This window comes from Trematomus bernacchii, unplaced genomic scaffold, assembly GCF_902827165.1.
Source record: "Trematomus bernacchii unplaced genomic scaffold, fTreBer1.1, whole genome shotgun sequence".
NCBI lineage: Eukaryota > Metazoa > Chordata > Actinopteri > Perciformes > Nototheniidae > Trematomus > Trematomus bernacchii.
The window spans coordinates 8,627,000-8,643,787 of record NW_022987689.1 but is presented as its reverse complement, the minus strand read 5'-3'; the positions used below and the strand labels follow the sequence as shown (position 1 = coordinate 8,643,787).

Genomic DNA, 16,788 nt, shown 5'->3' with positions numbered 1-16,788 from the left:
AACATATTCAGTGCTGGTTAAATAGCAATTTCAGACGGCAACATAGCACATCTGATTCTGATTGTTTTTTTGGACTTTCACACAGGTCTGTTATGGTGGAGCTCCATGTTCGAATATAACAGAATACTTCTACACACAGAGAAAATCCATGTTTGCATTCCTGGCATATAATATGAGGAGAAATTTGAAGCTCTATTTCGACCACAGTGGGAGCAATGATGGAGAAAAGTGATGAGCTGAAAGGAAAGTAATGACATCGATGAAGAAGAGCTTTCTCTGGAAGTTATTTTGCAGTGTAATGTGTAGAAATTGTTACATGTACATACTGGTTAAGGGTGGGGGGGTAGTCTGGGCTTATTTGCAACCCTTAAAGTGGACCTATCATGCTATATTTGAATAATATTTATACTTTTTTTTCTTCAAAATACCAAACAGATCATGCATTTTAGCCATGCCTCATTTTGCTCAATTTGACATTTTTTAGATCTGTTTTAGCAAGGGCAGATTCAGTGAGAACAGCACCATCTACAGGCCTGGCATATGTACGACAGCGTCTCCAGCGCTTTCGAACGGCAATGGCCGTGGCTGTCTCCTCCTGATTGGTGGAGTTGGCCCAATAGCCGTAGCGCCACCGTCCTGACGTCAGGACAGTGTTCAAATCTGGATCAGTTTTTATCAGATCCGTTGCAGCCCCTTTTTTAGAGATTTGGGTATGGAGGAAAATAGAGAGGGTTGTGTTTTCTGACACTTGGTGAGTTCCCTGGAACACCGGGGACACATATTCATGTATAAAAGACGTACAAAAGTGCATTTTGCATGATAGGTCCCCTTTAAGTTTATTTATTTATTTGTATTATATATACTATTTTGTATGTTCTTTCCCACTAGGACTATGTATGTCATTATGTATGGTATTCCTGTCATGCTATGTTTTTTCTCTATTATTTCTTGTTGGCTGTTCTGTTTGTCTTCTATGTTGAAAAAGGGAAGCATGATTTCCACCCCAAAGAAGTCTGTACTATTGCTTACACTAAGTGCTTCTTCTCAATACAAATATTTGAAACATTTACATACTGGTTGCAATTTGGCACATGAAGTGTGTAGTGAACAATGATAGGCATCAATAAAGAAACTGTTGAATAACTTCGGAAGCTGTCTTCACGTCAAGTGACAAAATGTTCTCTCCTTGGCTTGACTGCTTCAGAAATCGGTTGTTTAAGCATCAATACATTTTTTCCTAACTTCCATGATCTACAGTGTATGCTTAGACGATTTTAACACATTTGACCCTCACATGGGTTTGGTTACAAGGTCCTACTAGGTAGATTGTCAGAGAAACTGGTCAAAAACATGAAACATTGTCATGTAAGAGTTTAGGAACATGTAAGGAGTAATACACATGTCTGAATGGAGCTCATGATATAATACCAAAGACAATAGGCCACTGATAACTGGTTCTGCACAATACTGCATATTAGCATCACACATTCAAACAATACTGTATATTTGCATGACACATGCAGCAGTTGGGAAAGATACAGACCGCAGAGCATGCTGGTTAGGATTACAATGATTACAAAAGAAAAGCATACTGAAATTGTGAGGATATAAGTGATGTAATACCAGGAAGAAAAAGCATGAAACTTTTGACAGAACACTGTCCCTTTAGCTATGCCATCAACACTAATATTTGTGTTTTCTGTGCCAAAAGCTCTCCCTGAGAATGTTTTCATAGAAAATATATGGCACTGGCAAAGAGGTGTTAGAAATATTCTAGCCCCCTCTGGTGGAGTTTACCAGCTGTTTCAGGGTGCCCACACAGTGTGATGTAAACCAAACCCCTGTCGTGTCGGTTATCACTTCTTAGTCAAATAGAAAAAGTAACGGCCAGGTCTATCATCCGCAAACAGTTCTAAATATGAACTCAAACGCTCCAGATATCCAACATTACAAGGAAATCCAACTGACTCATAACCAACACCACTAACAGGTCATGGTTATTTTTAAATGCAATGCCAGAGGGCGTGCCTTTTTAGTATGTAATAAAGGGAACTGCAAAACAGAATCTTCACCATCTAAGCGTGGAAATATCAAGATGCCATTGCCTACTCCTGTAGTATGCTATGCTGTCTCTAAGACAGTCAGCGAAGGTTTCCATCTCTTTGGTTAACTCATAGGTTTTCTTACTAAGCCGAGTGACAGGGCTGACAGTAGATTTCCATCAGTAAGACGACCTGCACAGGATGATTTTCAGTAGAGATAGAGCAACCCAACCGGCAAGAAAACCTGATTAACGCTCCCCACCACTTCCGGTTCTCTGGTGATGTGAATGATCAATATCAGAGACAGGTTTTGAGAAACACAGCATGACATACGGTTCAGCAGAAAGACTGTAGAATAAAACCAAAGAAACAGGTGGAAATAGGCAGACGGTTAACAGGCAGTCAGCAGAGAGAAGCAAAACAGAGACAGGTGTCAAACACATTTGCTTAATAGTTTTTTTTTTTTAAACGAGTCCAGATGGGTTATCAGGAGATGAGTCACATTACAAACAGTCATACTGGAGATGTCACTTACGAGGCTTCGGGCCCCATACGTGTAGATGCAGCTTCCCGGAGGAGTAGTAAATAAAGCCCAGGACCAGCGTGGGGCACAGGATGAACAGCGCCTTGTGTGTGGGCTTCATGGTCTTCATTATTCACATGGCACTATCCAGCTCATCACCTGAAGGACAAGAGAGTGCAGGGACATAGTATTGATACATCCCACAAGAGTAACCTATCAAACACACACACACATACAGGGAGGGACGATGTGGAGAGGGAAAGGGTGGAGTCAAAACTGAAGACAGATAAGAGTGGAATGATAAACCTGTTTCAACAAAAGGAGACTCAGAAAGTCAGCTCTTGTGTTCATATTGTCTTAGTGAAACAGTCTTGACAGTTGACACATCAGTTCGCCAAGCATCCGTTAAAAACGCCCATCTCCAATACAGTAATGTTATTAGTAGTTAACAGGAAACCACACCCTCACTGCTGCAGAAAGCATAATGCTTAAAAGAAGATCCATGTCCCCCTGTTATTGTTGTTGGTTGATTCATAAACATGCATATAAAATTACATCTCCATTTATCCAATAATTTTGCATTTCAGTTACCCTGCCTGTGGCATGTAAGATCTAGATATGGAACATCTAGGTTATACAGATATTGAACGAGCAAAAACATGGCGCAATACAGGCAGTGAATCCTGTGCAGTGAGAGTCGCCTGAGTGCAGAGAAGATAACACATATGTCATCTGTGGGGATAGTTAGCTTGGGTTGTTTACTGTTTTATCAAAAGTAAACCAGCAGCATTGCGACTGCTTTCAACACAGATGTTTTTGTCCTTAGCTAAAGCTTTAATACAAATAAAAACAGCCCCCATTGAAACAGCATGCTGCAAAGAATTGATCAGATGTGACAGGTTTTTAAAAATTAAAATAAACCCTATATCAAATTCCATCTGGAGGCAAGTATACATGAGGAATTATGAAGCTTAGCACAGGGGATGTCAGACCAGAGTTCAGCTCAGATGTGATATATCTGAAAGAACACCCATTTGAAAAAGGGCAGTGCCACATGAGGCAATAGAGTCACAAGATAAAAAATAAATAAAAAAAACTTTTAAATACTCTGCCTACACTCTTATAAAATACAACCTGTTGATACTATCGCTTACAGAAAGTTCCACTTTTCAACCAGTAATTCTCTAGGTTAACTAGTTAAACTGCACACACAATGTTAAGAGTTAACTGACAGACAGCATCCATTGCATATTAAAAAGTACCCACAAGCAAACAGCTTATACTGGTGCAACTCTAGGGAGTCAAGTACAATCACAGGTTTAATTTACGCCTACAGATATTGCCCTTCTAGATAAACCTCTTGCAACAGAATATGTTGTTCACATTAACGTTACACAACTCAATGGATTTTACAAACGGTTATATTCTCGAACCAGTGATGTTGAGTAGCTAAGTACATGTATTCAATTGTACAATGTACTTGAGTACAATTCTGACAGACCTGTACTTTACATTTGTTGCTACTTAGTACTTCTACCCCACTACAATTCAGAGGTAACTCGTGTACTTTTACTTTAAAGCTTTGGATACTTAGCAGATTTGGATACGAAATGTACTCAAGACTTTGGAGTATATCTACAAGCTACTTTGCACTATACACAGGAATTACAATTAGCTCCACCTTTAGCAGCTGTGATAAACACATTATTGCATCAATAATTATAATCAAAACATATAATATATATCATTGTTAAATGTGCCAATATGCATAATGAGTACTTGTACTTTCTGCACATTGAGGTTTTTTTGTACTTTCACGTAATAAAACTTTAATGCAGAACTCTTACTTGTTACTGAATATTCCTGCAATCTGGTAGTTCTGCTTTTACTTAAGTACACAATCGAAGTACTTCTTCCACCTCTGTTTTCGACAGGGAAATATCAAACAGGAGAGAAAGACCAAGACGGTTGATTTTTACCTCCACCACAACACTGTCAGGGTCTCAGTGGCTGTCCACTTCAATCACATTTGTTTGTTGTGCAGTTGCAAAAGCATTGTATTTCAGGCCATGTCGAGGGTTATGTCTCTGGCGTTACTTTATGTTGTTATCAAGCTAGTCGTGTAAACTTAAGCTGAAGGAAAAAAAAGTTCACTATGCTAGCTAGGTAAAGAAATGCAGCAGCCAAGTTAGCAAGACAAACATAACGGAACTTTCATGTCCCATAACTCAAAGCTAACCTCAGTCTCTCAAGATACAATATTAAATATTTACCTTATATTAGTTTAAAGGCTACGATTGCGCTGGAGTTGCCATGGTACATTTTTAGCATGACTAACGGTTACCACTTATTTACAAAGGGCTGAAGTAACGGTAAGCACCGCCAACGACTATCAAGCGGCTAAGGTTAGCTTAGCCTGTCGCTATGCTAACAACGCTACGTTGGCATAGAGGGGGAATTTGCCTCCATACAGTCGGCAGGCCCGCAGCGTAACAACACCTTTGATTATGGAAATGTGTGGCTAGACACAGCAAAATCAGTCATTGACCGAAACAGCGCACACATGTAGGATCCATAAAATTCAAAAAAACTGTTGATAAGTCAACAAGAGAACAATGCTGTGGTGATCCCGGCGGAGGTTAGGAGAAGCACCGGTTTCCCTATAGGAACCACCACCACCATTGTCGAATAAAACACGGCGTAGCAACATGTTATGGTCATTTCCAGTTGATTATAGACATTACCTTTTCTTTTTCTTCTCAGTCCTCGGGTCTGAAACAACACCCGTCTTTAGTTTAAATAAGGAATTTGTCGATAAAACGGACGTGTTCTCCCTCCTCTCCAAGCCATCGTGATGAAATCCGTGAAAGTGCCCTGGCTCTGAAAGCACAAGACGACCACTCTGACTGCGTGTTTCCCCTCCGGTCTCACCACAAGCTCTAGTTCACATCAAGACGGGCAGAAGAAGACGAACAAGCAACCCCCTCCATCAACATATTCCTCAGCAGCGGCAGGAGCAGCAGCTTACCTTACTGATCAACCAGAGCAACACAGTTGGTCAGAGTCACATGAGGTATAGGTATTTCTCTGTGAATTCTTATGCCCCCTCCTGATTTTAACAGAGGAACATGAATGCACCTTTTCATCTGGTTCTTCACGTGGTGCTCTCTCTCAGCATGTCAGATGTCACACATTGCATTGTAGCGGTGTTTGCTTTTGCATTTATAGCAGACAGTAAAAACCACCCGCCCCCCACCCACCATCCAAATGTAACATTGCTTGCTCAGAAGCAATAAAAGGGATGTAATGTTTTATAGATGATTGAACTGCCTGCCCCTCACTGTAAATTAGAGCACTTTTTTTTATTGACAGTACAAGGGTCATTTATCCTACAGTGATGGTTGAATTTGCTAAAAAATCCAGAGGTAGGCCTATCTATCACAGGTTATTTGTCGTGTTAAATACTGTAAATCAATATCGAACAGACCTTTAAAAGCATTGACAGTCTTAATATAGAAAACACCGTCAACCAGTGACTGTCATTGGTGACTGTGCACTAGTTTGGATTCCTGACATGTTAAGCTCTAATTATCCCTCAGAGGACTACACACAATCATTACTTACACCTAATTTTAATTGAACTATTCACATCTTAAACTGCACTGTAACTTTTATCCATGTATTTTTTCTTTTAATGTTTATTTTATTATCTTTGCTTTTTAATGACTGATTTCAAATGCCATTTTCTTAATGTCTTTCATTTTTTGTAAAGCACTTTGGGTACAAGGTTGTGGAACCTGTGTGGAAAGGGGCTATATATATATAAATATGCCTTGCCTTGCCTTAAGTCTACAGAAGCCCCTTTGATCTATGACTCATTCGGATATCTTTCAGGATGATAGTGTTCCTGTCCAGAAGCCTTACGCGCTGTGTCATTACCTGTTATTTTGGCTCGTGTTGATATATTTTACTGGTATTAAAGGATGGGCTTCTATGGTTTTGGTCATCATAAAGTCAGAGAACCCAGGTGTTCAAACTGAATCACAACTGAACACTGACTGCAGTGTCAGAAAGAATCTCCTTGGCAATATTTTGACAGCGGGCTTGGTATTAAGTAAGACTGATATAAGATGATGAAAAAGCACCACACCTACAGCCATGGTCGGATAGCCCATCTTTCATAATATAAACCACTTATCAGCACGCCTATGCATGCTTGCATACATACACACAGCCATACAGAAAACAATTAACACTTTAATTCATAGGTAACAAGTAACAGGGATCACTCAACGCTGTCAGGGTTAACTATAGCAAAATATTTGCCTTCTGTCTTTGTGCTGCTCAAACACCTGAATCTCTGGGGATTAGTGAAGATTATCTTATTCAAATATAGCTCTTTAAATGCCAGATGATAGATGATTAAAACATGATTTCCACTGAGAAAACAGTTTAAGAATCTTTAACCAATATTCTTTTGGGATAAAATACAAATATACCTCAAATGTCCTTTTATTATTTTATAAAAATCTTGCCAGAAAAAGTTAAACCACATTCTGCCATCACTTATATTATTGTATAGGGACATTCTGTAAGTGTAGAATTCAGATGTTCAGGACAGGTTCCTGTGTCACATGTACAGGCAAGTTCAGGCCACTTTTCTGAAGTTGAAAGCAATCCTCACTCAAAGCTGTCAATTCCATTCGAAACTGTAAGCACTGAAAACAAGAGGCTATGTTTGTTAAGCTTCTAAGAATAGTGCTATATGTAAATAATATCTGCTCTGCTCTTAATAAACATGGAGCCTGCAGGCCTTGTGTGTAATCCTCAATCCCATCGGGCACCTATCATGTGGCTGATTGTTGTACGGCTGCAGATCCATAGTCCCTTCCTTCCCACCTGCTCAGGTTACTCTGCTAATTCAGTTTTCCTCCCGGATCTTACACCTTATGTGTGCCCTGACACAAGGCCTCGTATTCTACATTAGCAGTTGTTGGGCAGAGAGCCAAGGTAGGATGGGGGGGTGGGGGTGAGGGGTGTACCGTCCTTCATTTTTGCCCTGCAAAGAGTGTGGCAGAGAAGCACACCGATCTATTAATATGTAATCCAGCAGGAAATACAATCTGCTCACCCACTGCTCTCCATCTGGGGTCAGGAGATTAGCAGGAGCCAGGAGAATAAACACAATAAAACACCAACACACACACACACACCACACACACACACACACACACACACACACACACACACACACACACACACACACACCCACACACACACACACACACACACACACACACACATATAATACACAAGCCTATTAAAGTTTTCCAGGATCATAGGACTTTTTTTTCAAAGCTCTGTGGGACTCCTGGTAACTTTGCTCCATTTGGCTAGCAGATCATTCATTTACATCGCACTTACACGAGGGGAGGATCAATGGCCAGTTGGCCACAGAACAACAATGCAAGGAGCTGAAATGTTCCATTCTCGTACCGTTGTGGGAAGCGCACTGTTATTTGTCTGTCTACATGTAAAGCACCAGGTATCTGAAGGGGAAAGGACTGTTTTCTTACATGTCCTCGGGTTGTAATGCATTTGCTGAAACCACACACAAACCAGTTTGATCCATCTGGATGTGAAACCTGACTCAATCATTTACAATTGTTGATTTCCAGCTCTTCCTTCGTCACACCCCATTCACACCCATGCTTAAATGATGAACAATTACATTTACACATGAGAACACCAATTAAAATTGTGGTTTGCACCAAAAGATGGAAGGTTCAATAGATGAATGGGGAATGGAAACAAATGAGATCATGCTTAGGAGAATTAAAACACCTTTGTGTATTTCATTTAGGGATTTTTAGTTTCCTTAAGGCTTTCATGGTATACCATAAAGTGTACAAGAAAGTGATAACACTGGAAGATAACACCTGAGCAAAAGCTATATTGCAGATAACTCAGATCGTAAACACCTTGATAATATCTTCACCCACAGTCACCTCTGACCCCTGTATCATCAAAGTCATTAATCCCTCTGCAATTGAATTATGGATTCATCTCATTGAGCATACAGAGAAATGCTGGTGAACTATACCATTAACATGTGTACTCTTATTCTAAGTAACTTGATATTTGCTGCTCAACAGAATATCCACATCTTTAAACCGACTTTTAACGTTTGATCGTGTTATCTGCCTGATTGAAACTCTGAGTGAAAGTAGAGCCAAACTTAACTGTGGCAAATATAAATAATGTATTATTGTCATCCTGAATCATAGATGAAGTATCTGCTCAATAGTGTGGCTTTTTCTCTGTGAAGCAGGAAGCAGGAAATTAACAAGTGCTAATGGGATACTTAGATCCTACAAGGGCAAAATATTGACTGCATGAACACTTCTCATTTATTCTATATATTTACTGTGCTACACGCCGTCTGGACTACACCTACTTATTTAGTGCTTGCACATTTCTTTAGGATTTATAAAGTTATCTTACTAGACACACAAGACAAAATCCTGTAAAAATAATTTACTTTTTTCTCTCAATTGATATGAACAAAAGTCCCTTTTAGAGTTGCAAGAATTTAGGTCAGGCATTTTATGGAAACACAGTCACGTATTACATACTCAGGGATCAACATGTCCAGATACTGTTTTAATGGACTTTAATATAAATTACCTTTTAAGTCAGGAATCTCACAAATCAAGTTACGTTAAGAGTTTTAAAAAGGCAAAACCGGGGAGATTCACATTCTCTACTCCCTACTCTGTTTATCTCCTTCAAAGTGTATCTTGTTATCTCCCATTCCAACTATTTCACCCAATCTCTCTCCCATGCATGACTTCATTAAACAAAAGTGATGTGTCCTATCTATTAAGGATCCGCCTAAAGTAAACACAAGAAATCAAGGGTCTTGGTTATACACGTATAGGTTATCCACTAATATATCAACAGATATTTTTTGTTTAAATACTGATAATGCAGTTAATTTTCATCCGAAGTTTAGCATTAATAACATTCTATAAAAAGGCCATCCCTTCCTAAAAACCCCTGCAAAGATATCTGTACGTTTTATTTAAAAGAATGTTTGACTATCATCCAAAATGTGAGAATTGTTGACATTTGAAAATAAAAAATCACTGGGAAATAGACTACATGTGGCTCTCTTGTGAGCTGTACTGCTTTCAGAGTCTCTCTTCTTTGTGTTAAGCCACACTCGGCCAAGGTTATTCTTGGCCCAAAAATAATTCCTATTTTTGTTTTAGGCGGTTATCCTTGTGTAGATACTGTATCTTGAACAGATTGCATGGGAAACAAATTCCCACGCAAACAGAAAAACAAACACTAGGACTCCATAATTTTAGTATGATATGATATGCATTATTTTTGGCCTTGAACTTGTTTTCACCCTTCTAAATGTCTGCCTGATATTGCCATGGTTTAAAGTTTCATTCTTTAAATATGTCTCTGGTTAATGACCCTAAAATTCCCCAAAGGTAGAAACACACATTACCCTCTTTAGTTGTGTCTGTCAAATCCTTAATCCAGAGTCTCAAACAGCCAAGTGCCACTGGATGACAGAATAAATGATCAAACACCAACATACTGTGGAGCAGTCTCTCTAAAAACAACTTTTAATGTCATCACTGTCCTTCCTACTCTTTCTGCAAACATTAGTTAACCAATAACAGGGACTATTTGCAAAACAGAGAAAAGGAGTCACAGATGAAACCGATTCAACACAAGCAGCACAGTCTGTCCAGAAACATTTGTTAACCAATTACAAGATAAGTAGGAAATACAGTTGGCCTGTTGGTCTCTTAAAATGTATGGTTAACTCCTCTGACAAATCACAGACATTTTATTTTTGTCATTTCATAACATGTGGGGAATACATGAGATAAAACTGCACGTTTGTTTAAATCTGCTTAATGTTGTAGAATTTGAGCATTTCTATTTGTATAAAACAAAATCAAAGTCAACTTTATTGTCATTCTTCTGTTTGTGGGATATACAGGGAGGTCGAAATGCTGTTTCTCACAATCTCGAGGAGAAAAATGTAAATGTATTAAAAATATATACATTTTCATTTTACACCTATTGTGTGAAATCAAAATGTTGTTTTCCTAATGTTTTTTTTATGCAATGTATTGAATGTTTGCTCAACAGACTGTCTAAATGTGCATTTTCAAAAGCAAGTATCCTTCTTTCGTGAAATGTAATTCATAACCAACAAAGCACAACAATGAGCATAAGGATTAAGATCAGGCTCATGCAGACTGAATTAAACAGAATGGGATTCTACATCAATTTAGAAATGCTGAATAAAAACTCTGTAACTGCCTCTCTTTCTCAATCCACCAAGCTCTTAGAAAAAGGCTCATTTTTGTGTTTTTTATGTGATCATAAGTGTCATACTATATATTTGTAGCCATGCCAGAGCAGAGCTTTGTGTGTTTGCAGACACAAGATTGCTCAGACGATTATGGGCTCGATCCATCATGTGATAAAGTGGAGACAAAGTAGAGCCTGGGGAGGGAACATATAGGCTTAGATGGCTGCAGCCTGCTGCTAAATGAGGTGGCAACAACAGGAAGTCCCATTGAAATTAGACAGTTAGTGCTTTACAATATTTCATTAGCAGCACAATAAATGTCAATATAGTTTGTGTGGAAAATGGGGCATAAAAACAACACCATATCTTTTTCAAAAGACAGGATGATGATTCCTTCATTAAACTTGATATCAGCTTTGTAAGCAGTGAGAAATGTAGGGGGGAGGGCTATAATAAAGCAGAAGAATAAGTAACACAGCAGGAGGTACATCGTATATGTTATACCATAAAAAGCTGAGTTAAAAGAAACGGGAGATAGAAGTCAACCCCCGTTTTCACACCCTCACACTCATCTAGACTTCCTGTCTCTGTCACACACTTTCTTTCACATCCTCATATGTGTGCGTGTGTGTGTGTGTGTGTGTGTGTGTGTGTGTGTGTGTGTGTGTGTGTGTGTGTGTGTGTGTGTGTGTGTGTGTGTGTGTGTGTGTGTGTGTGTGTGTTCATGCACGTACTTGATGTGTGAGGTCTCTGTGGGATCGAAGGAGGTCAGCAAAGCCGGTTCAGAAATGCTGCAAAGCTCTTTTATGTGCTTGCAAGCATGATGATGTGAAACAGCAGCAGGCAGGTCACAAGTACTGCATGCACTCTGCGAATACAGAGACAAATAATAAGCATAAGGTCAGGTTATAGACTCTATTCAAACAGATTTATGATCTTCTTGGCCCCCTGGCTGTAGTTGAACATTTGTTTATTGCTGTGGACATTTCAAGAATGAGAAGTGCAGGAACTTAGGTTCTCTAGTTCACTGACTTTTTACCATTTGCTTTGTTGATTTTTGATCAGACTCTGCCATTTGTTTATTTCTGTTCTTAATCTTCTTATTTGTTTTCCTTTTTGTCCCCCCATCTGCCCCTCGTCCTATTGTAAAGCATCCTTGGGTTTCTTAAAGGCCCTTTATAAATCCAAGTTATTGTTATGATTATTATTTATGAAGGCTTAATACAATTTGAACCAGACAAAAAGCAACTATTATCAGCCTGGGGAGGAATGAAGACATTGAGCCATTGGTCTACTCACTGCGGTTGACAGTAATCCGGGTTTGCTCTGACCTGCAGCCCACCTGTGTTCAGACTGCGGGGCTACGTAACCCTGACGATGGTCTTGAAGCTCTGAATCCAGCTAAGCTGTCGACAGCCTTATGTTTCGTGAGGCGTGAAACCCTGTGTGTTCTGTTAATGGACAAATGCCTTATGACTTTGACCTCCTGAGGGTCTTCAGGTGGGAGATTTCCACTGTCTCTGATGTGGTAATGACTGATGTGAGAAACTCTTTAACTACTTTGCAAAGCAAAGCAAATGATACGGGAAACTAGCTTAATTTTCATGTTAAGTATAGTTCCCAATATAATAAACAGTTCTGAGCTAAACAGTTGCCTCTCATATATCAGCTTTCAGTTAAAGCAACCCCGATTTAAAATACTTTACAGTCGGTTTACTATTCCTCAGTTATCACATTGTTTGATAAAAGTGGATGTGTATCTAGCTAAAAGGCTTCTCTCCTTTTTACTGCTTTCATTGAGGAAGTTTAATGTTTCTATAGTTTTGCAAGAAACACATACGATGACAGTGCTGAATGATCAGCTCAAACACTCTCTTTATTTACTGTAAATGATGTGGTAACATGCAGTGAAGGTACATTAAACTCAACCAAATAAGACCTCTTGCCACAAACAGTAAATACAGTGTGTGCTGACCCTGAAACGCTGTCATTGTATGTTTTTCTTGCAAAACCAGGAAACAAACATGTCTTAAAACATGTCTTAAACCCTTAAGGTACCATTTGTGAAGTCAAGATTGCTTAATCTCACCAAAATAGCTTGACATTTAAATAATAATAAACCATAACCCCTAAGCTTTCCTGTCCAAACACATTTCATGTAATACAGATAAATATCATCAGTTGCCTACAGTCAAATACAAATGTAGGCTTTCTAAACCACACTCCTCAGGGGGAGGCTTTAAAAGGTTATCCACCTAGTCAAAATGACATCAATAAATTATACAGTTAGTTCATTTATAAACTAGAGTGTACATGGAAATGAAGATTTACACTGAATACAAAAGAACATGTGTTATTGTTACCCTTTAATTTAATCAGTTAATACAAAATGTTTTTGTATAAAGCAACTACTGCAGAAGGACGCATGCATCTACTCATTTCAAGCCATTTGCCCCGAACTGTTCAGTGTACTTTTGTAAACAGTGTTGATTGAGAAAGTCACACTGCTGGCAAATACCACATAAAATTATATAAAATGTCATGACGCATATTCCTAAATGGCTTAATGGGGGATTTTTTCAAACAGATTTAAAAATCTGTTGTTAACCTGCCTGTCAGTGAACGCTTTTATTTTTTTTGTGACCAACTTTTTATTGTTTTTTGTTGTTGTTGCCCTCACAGAGGGACTTACATACACAGATACAAATTATATAGACAATAATACAAAAAGAAAAAGAAAAATATAGGGAATCCCTTTCCCATGCCACCCCGTCCCTCCCCCTTCCCACCCATCTTGCCATTTCACAGACAATCCTACCTGATGTTTGTTAGCAATCGTCTGAGTTCATTTATCTATTATATTATATATATTATTTATATTATAGCATAACAAGTGAACGCTTTTATTGTAAACATTTAAAATAATTTCTGTAATTATTTTAAACAGTTTATACATCATTTAGATGGATTTATTGATCCCAAATGGGGATATTTACAGGATACATTAATATTGTTAGTTGATCATTATTATAGCCTTACATATGCTTGAAACTAATGTTAAGATGTCTTATAAATCATTTTTAGGTGTTTATATACAGCTCATTAATTATAAAATGAAGTGTTACTTTATCTAATTTGAGTCAAAACTATGGTTATTTGCCTGATAAGCACATGCTAATAACTCCCCAAGATGTCTGTGACAAATGCTAAGACACCCATTTTTTATAATAAGCTGTTTTGAGAAAACCAGCTCATTAAAACTAATGGTTAACACTAGTGTCTGAAAATCAGACATCAATAGCACAAAGAAACCTGAGCCCTGTCACTTGACTACCATGTGACTGGTCTGAGGCGGGTGCACACAATAATACCCACTAACAGAGGGACCTGAGGGAGCCACAGCTGCGGGGTCACAGAGCACAGGGGGGGGGGGGGGGGGAAGAAGATGCTGCCATACTTTAGTTATGGACGCCTGCGGAGAGATAGAGCGCTGGTATGAAAACAAAAAGCCAGGGTCTTCACTGTGTGTGTGTGTGTGTGTGTGTGTGTGTGTGTGTGTGTGTGTGTGTGTGTGTGTGTGTGTGTGTGTGTGTGTGTGTGTGTGTCTCTCCACCCGTCTGGTTGTCCCTCTGTGCGTCTGTCCAAGCTTTAGCGTTGCAAAGGTGTAAGTAACAGTCACTAATCTCTACAGAGGTGTACTTGAGATAAAAAATGAAGGTTTATTAAAAAAAAACTGCCTCAGTCCAACACCGGAGGCATTTGTTTTTGAGCATCTAGGTCAGTGGTGTCCAAACTACGGCCCGGGGGCCAACTGCTGCCCATGGTCCATTTTTAATTGACCCGCAGCTAATTCTAAAATGATAAATACTGTAATTGTTTAACAAAATGAGTTACTATTTACTTTACATCAGATTATTGGCTAATACTAAATATAAATAAACTCTGATATATGATTATAGGTTGAGATATCCAGCAGTATATAAACTAATTAAATTAGCTATTCATTTATCAGCAGTGATGAACACATTATGGATAAATTATAATAATCCAGTCATTTATTAGATATGATTCTAAAATGTGACATCACACACAATACGTACTTTCACTTTTGGTACTATAATTATATTGTGTTGCCAACTGTTTTGTACTTCTACTTAAGTAAGATTTTGTATGCAGGACTTTTACCTGTAGTATTTCTACTTTTGCTTAAGTAAAATATCTGAGTACTTATTCCACCTCTGCAATAAGTAATAATAACTTGCAGTTCTCGTACCTCATATTAATTACAACAAAGGTCAGTACAATCTTTCTGGATACTTACAGTTCAGATGCTGTTTTCAGTTGGCAGAAGTATGGTTTTATTTACAGTAAATAAGAGCGCTGTCATCTGATCGGAGCTTCCCTTCAGGCCATTTGGACGGGCTGTAGAGAAACTGGTACGACGAGTTAACGTGACACTGGTCTATTCAGACAAGATACATACACCCTTCTCTATTACTCCACATACAACTCCCTTTGTTGTTAGGGATGTTCCATTGTAGCGCATGCATCATATTTGTTGACCTTAACCACACAGTAGCTCGTTCTTTCCATTGCCACTCCCAACAGATGGTATAGTCCTCCAACCTCCAAAGAGGTGTATGTGTTTCATCGCCAGTACATGATAGATGTGGAAGATGGGCATAGAGCCAGTAGAGACACTCAGCAGAGGCGTCTGGCTGCAGGTGGTTTACTGACTGATACCATATCCATTTACCATTGAACAGCACTGGTTGTTTCATGAGATAAAATACACATAGAGTACATGCTTGACTGAGCATCTTAACATTATCACAATGACAATGTTAGCGTGCTGAAAATCAGCTTTACATGTATTTGGTATTAGAGGATAAGCGACAGTATCACTTTTGACGTGACACTGTCGCTTTATGCAAAGTATCACCGTGACAATTATACCCAAAATACACGTACATTTACAGTCCATTCAGTAGATGCTTTCAATCTTAATCACAAAATTAGACCTCAAACTGGCACTGAGGAAGAGTTACTGGTGTCCACAGATAGCAGTATTTGTAAAATGTTGTAAAAATCCCTAAATAAGACCAAACAACCTTGTCTTATACAGTGCATCCGGAAAGTATTCATACCCCTTCACTCTTTCCACATTTTGTTATGTTACAGCCATATTTCAAAATGGATTAAATTCATTTTTTTTCTCAACATTCGAGACACAATACCCCATAATGACCAAGTGGAAAAAGTTTTTAAATATTTGTTGTAAATGAATTAAAAATAAAACACTCAAATATCACATAAACATAAGTATTCACACCCTTTACTCAATACTTTGTTGAAGCACCTTTGGCAGCAATTACAGCCTCAAGTCTTCTTGAGTATGATGCTACAAGCTTGGCACACCTATCTTTGGGCAGTTTCTCACATTCTTCTTTGCAGATTGTCTCAAGCTCCATCAGGTTGGATGGGAAGCGTCGGTGCACAGCCATTTTCAGATCTCTCAGAGCTCTGGCTGGGCCACTCAAGGACATTCACAGACTTGTCCTGAAGCCACTCCTTTGTTATCGTGGCTGTGTGCTTAGGGTCGTTGTCCTGTTGAAAGGTGAACCTTTGCCCCAGTCTGAGGTTCAGAGCACTCTGGAGCAGGTTTTCATCAAGGATCTCCCTGTACATTGCTGCATTCATCGTTCCCTTGATTCTGACTAGTCTCCCAGTTCCTGCTGCTGAAAAACATCCTCACAGCATGAAGCTGCCACCACCAAGTTTCACTGTAGGGATGGTATTGGCCAGGTGATGAGCGGTGCCTGGTTTCCTCCAGACATGATGCTTGGCATTCAGGCCAAAGAGATCCATTTTGGTTTCAT

At 38.9% G+C, this 16,788-nt stretch overlaps 1 protein-coding gene across 7 annotated transcripts in view; it reads right to left on the bottom strand.

Annotated features, from left to right (window-relative positions):
• The window catches only part of st3gal3b (ST3 beta-galactoside alpha-2,3-sialyltransferase 3b), a 56,360-nt gene extending 41,014 nt beyond the window's left edge, over positions 1–15,346 (bottom strand). For 3 of the 7 annotated variants that reach the window (XM_034137242.1, XM_034137248.1, XM_034137249.1), the window contains exons 1-2: positions 5,310–5,767; positions 2,578–2,724 (exon numbers count right to left, since the gene is read on the bottom strand). In XM_034137242.1, coding sequence (XP_033993133.1) covers positions 2,578–2,695 — 118 coding nt within the window. In that variant the 5' untranslated portion in view covers positions 2,696–2,724; positions 5,310–5,767. Of the gene's footprint in view, positions 1–2,577; positions 2,725–4,838; positions 5,002–5,309; positions 5,768–11,643; positions 11,778–15,230 lie in introns of those variants that run through there. The other 4 variants (XM_034137246.1, XM_034137243.1, XM_034137245.1 and 1 more) reach the window with 4 other exon arrangements.
• Between the last annotated feature and the right edge of the window lie 1,442 nt (positions 15,347–16,788).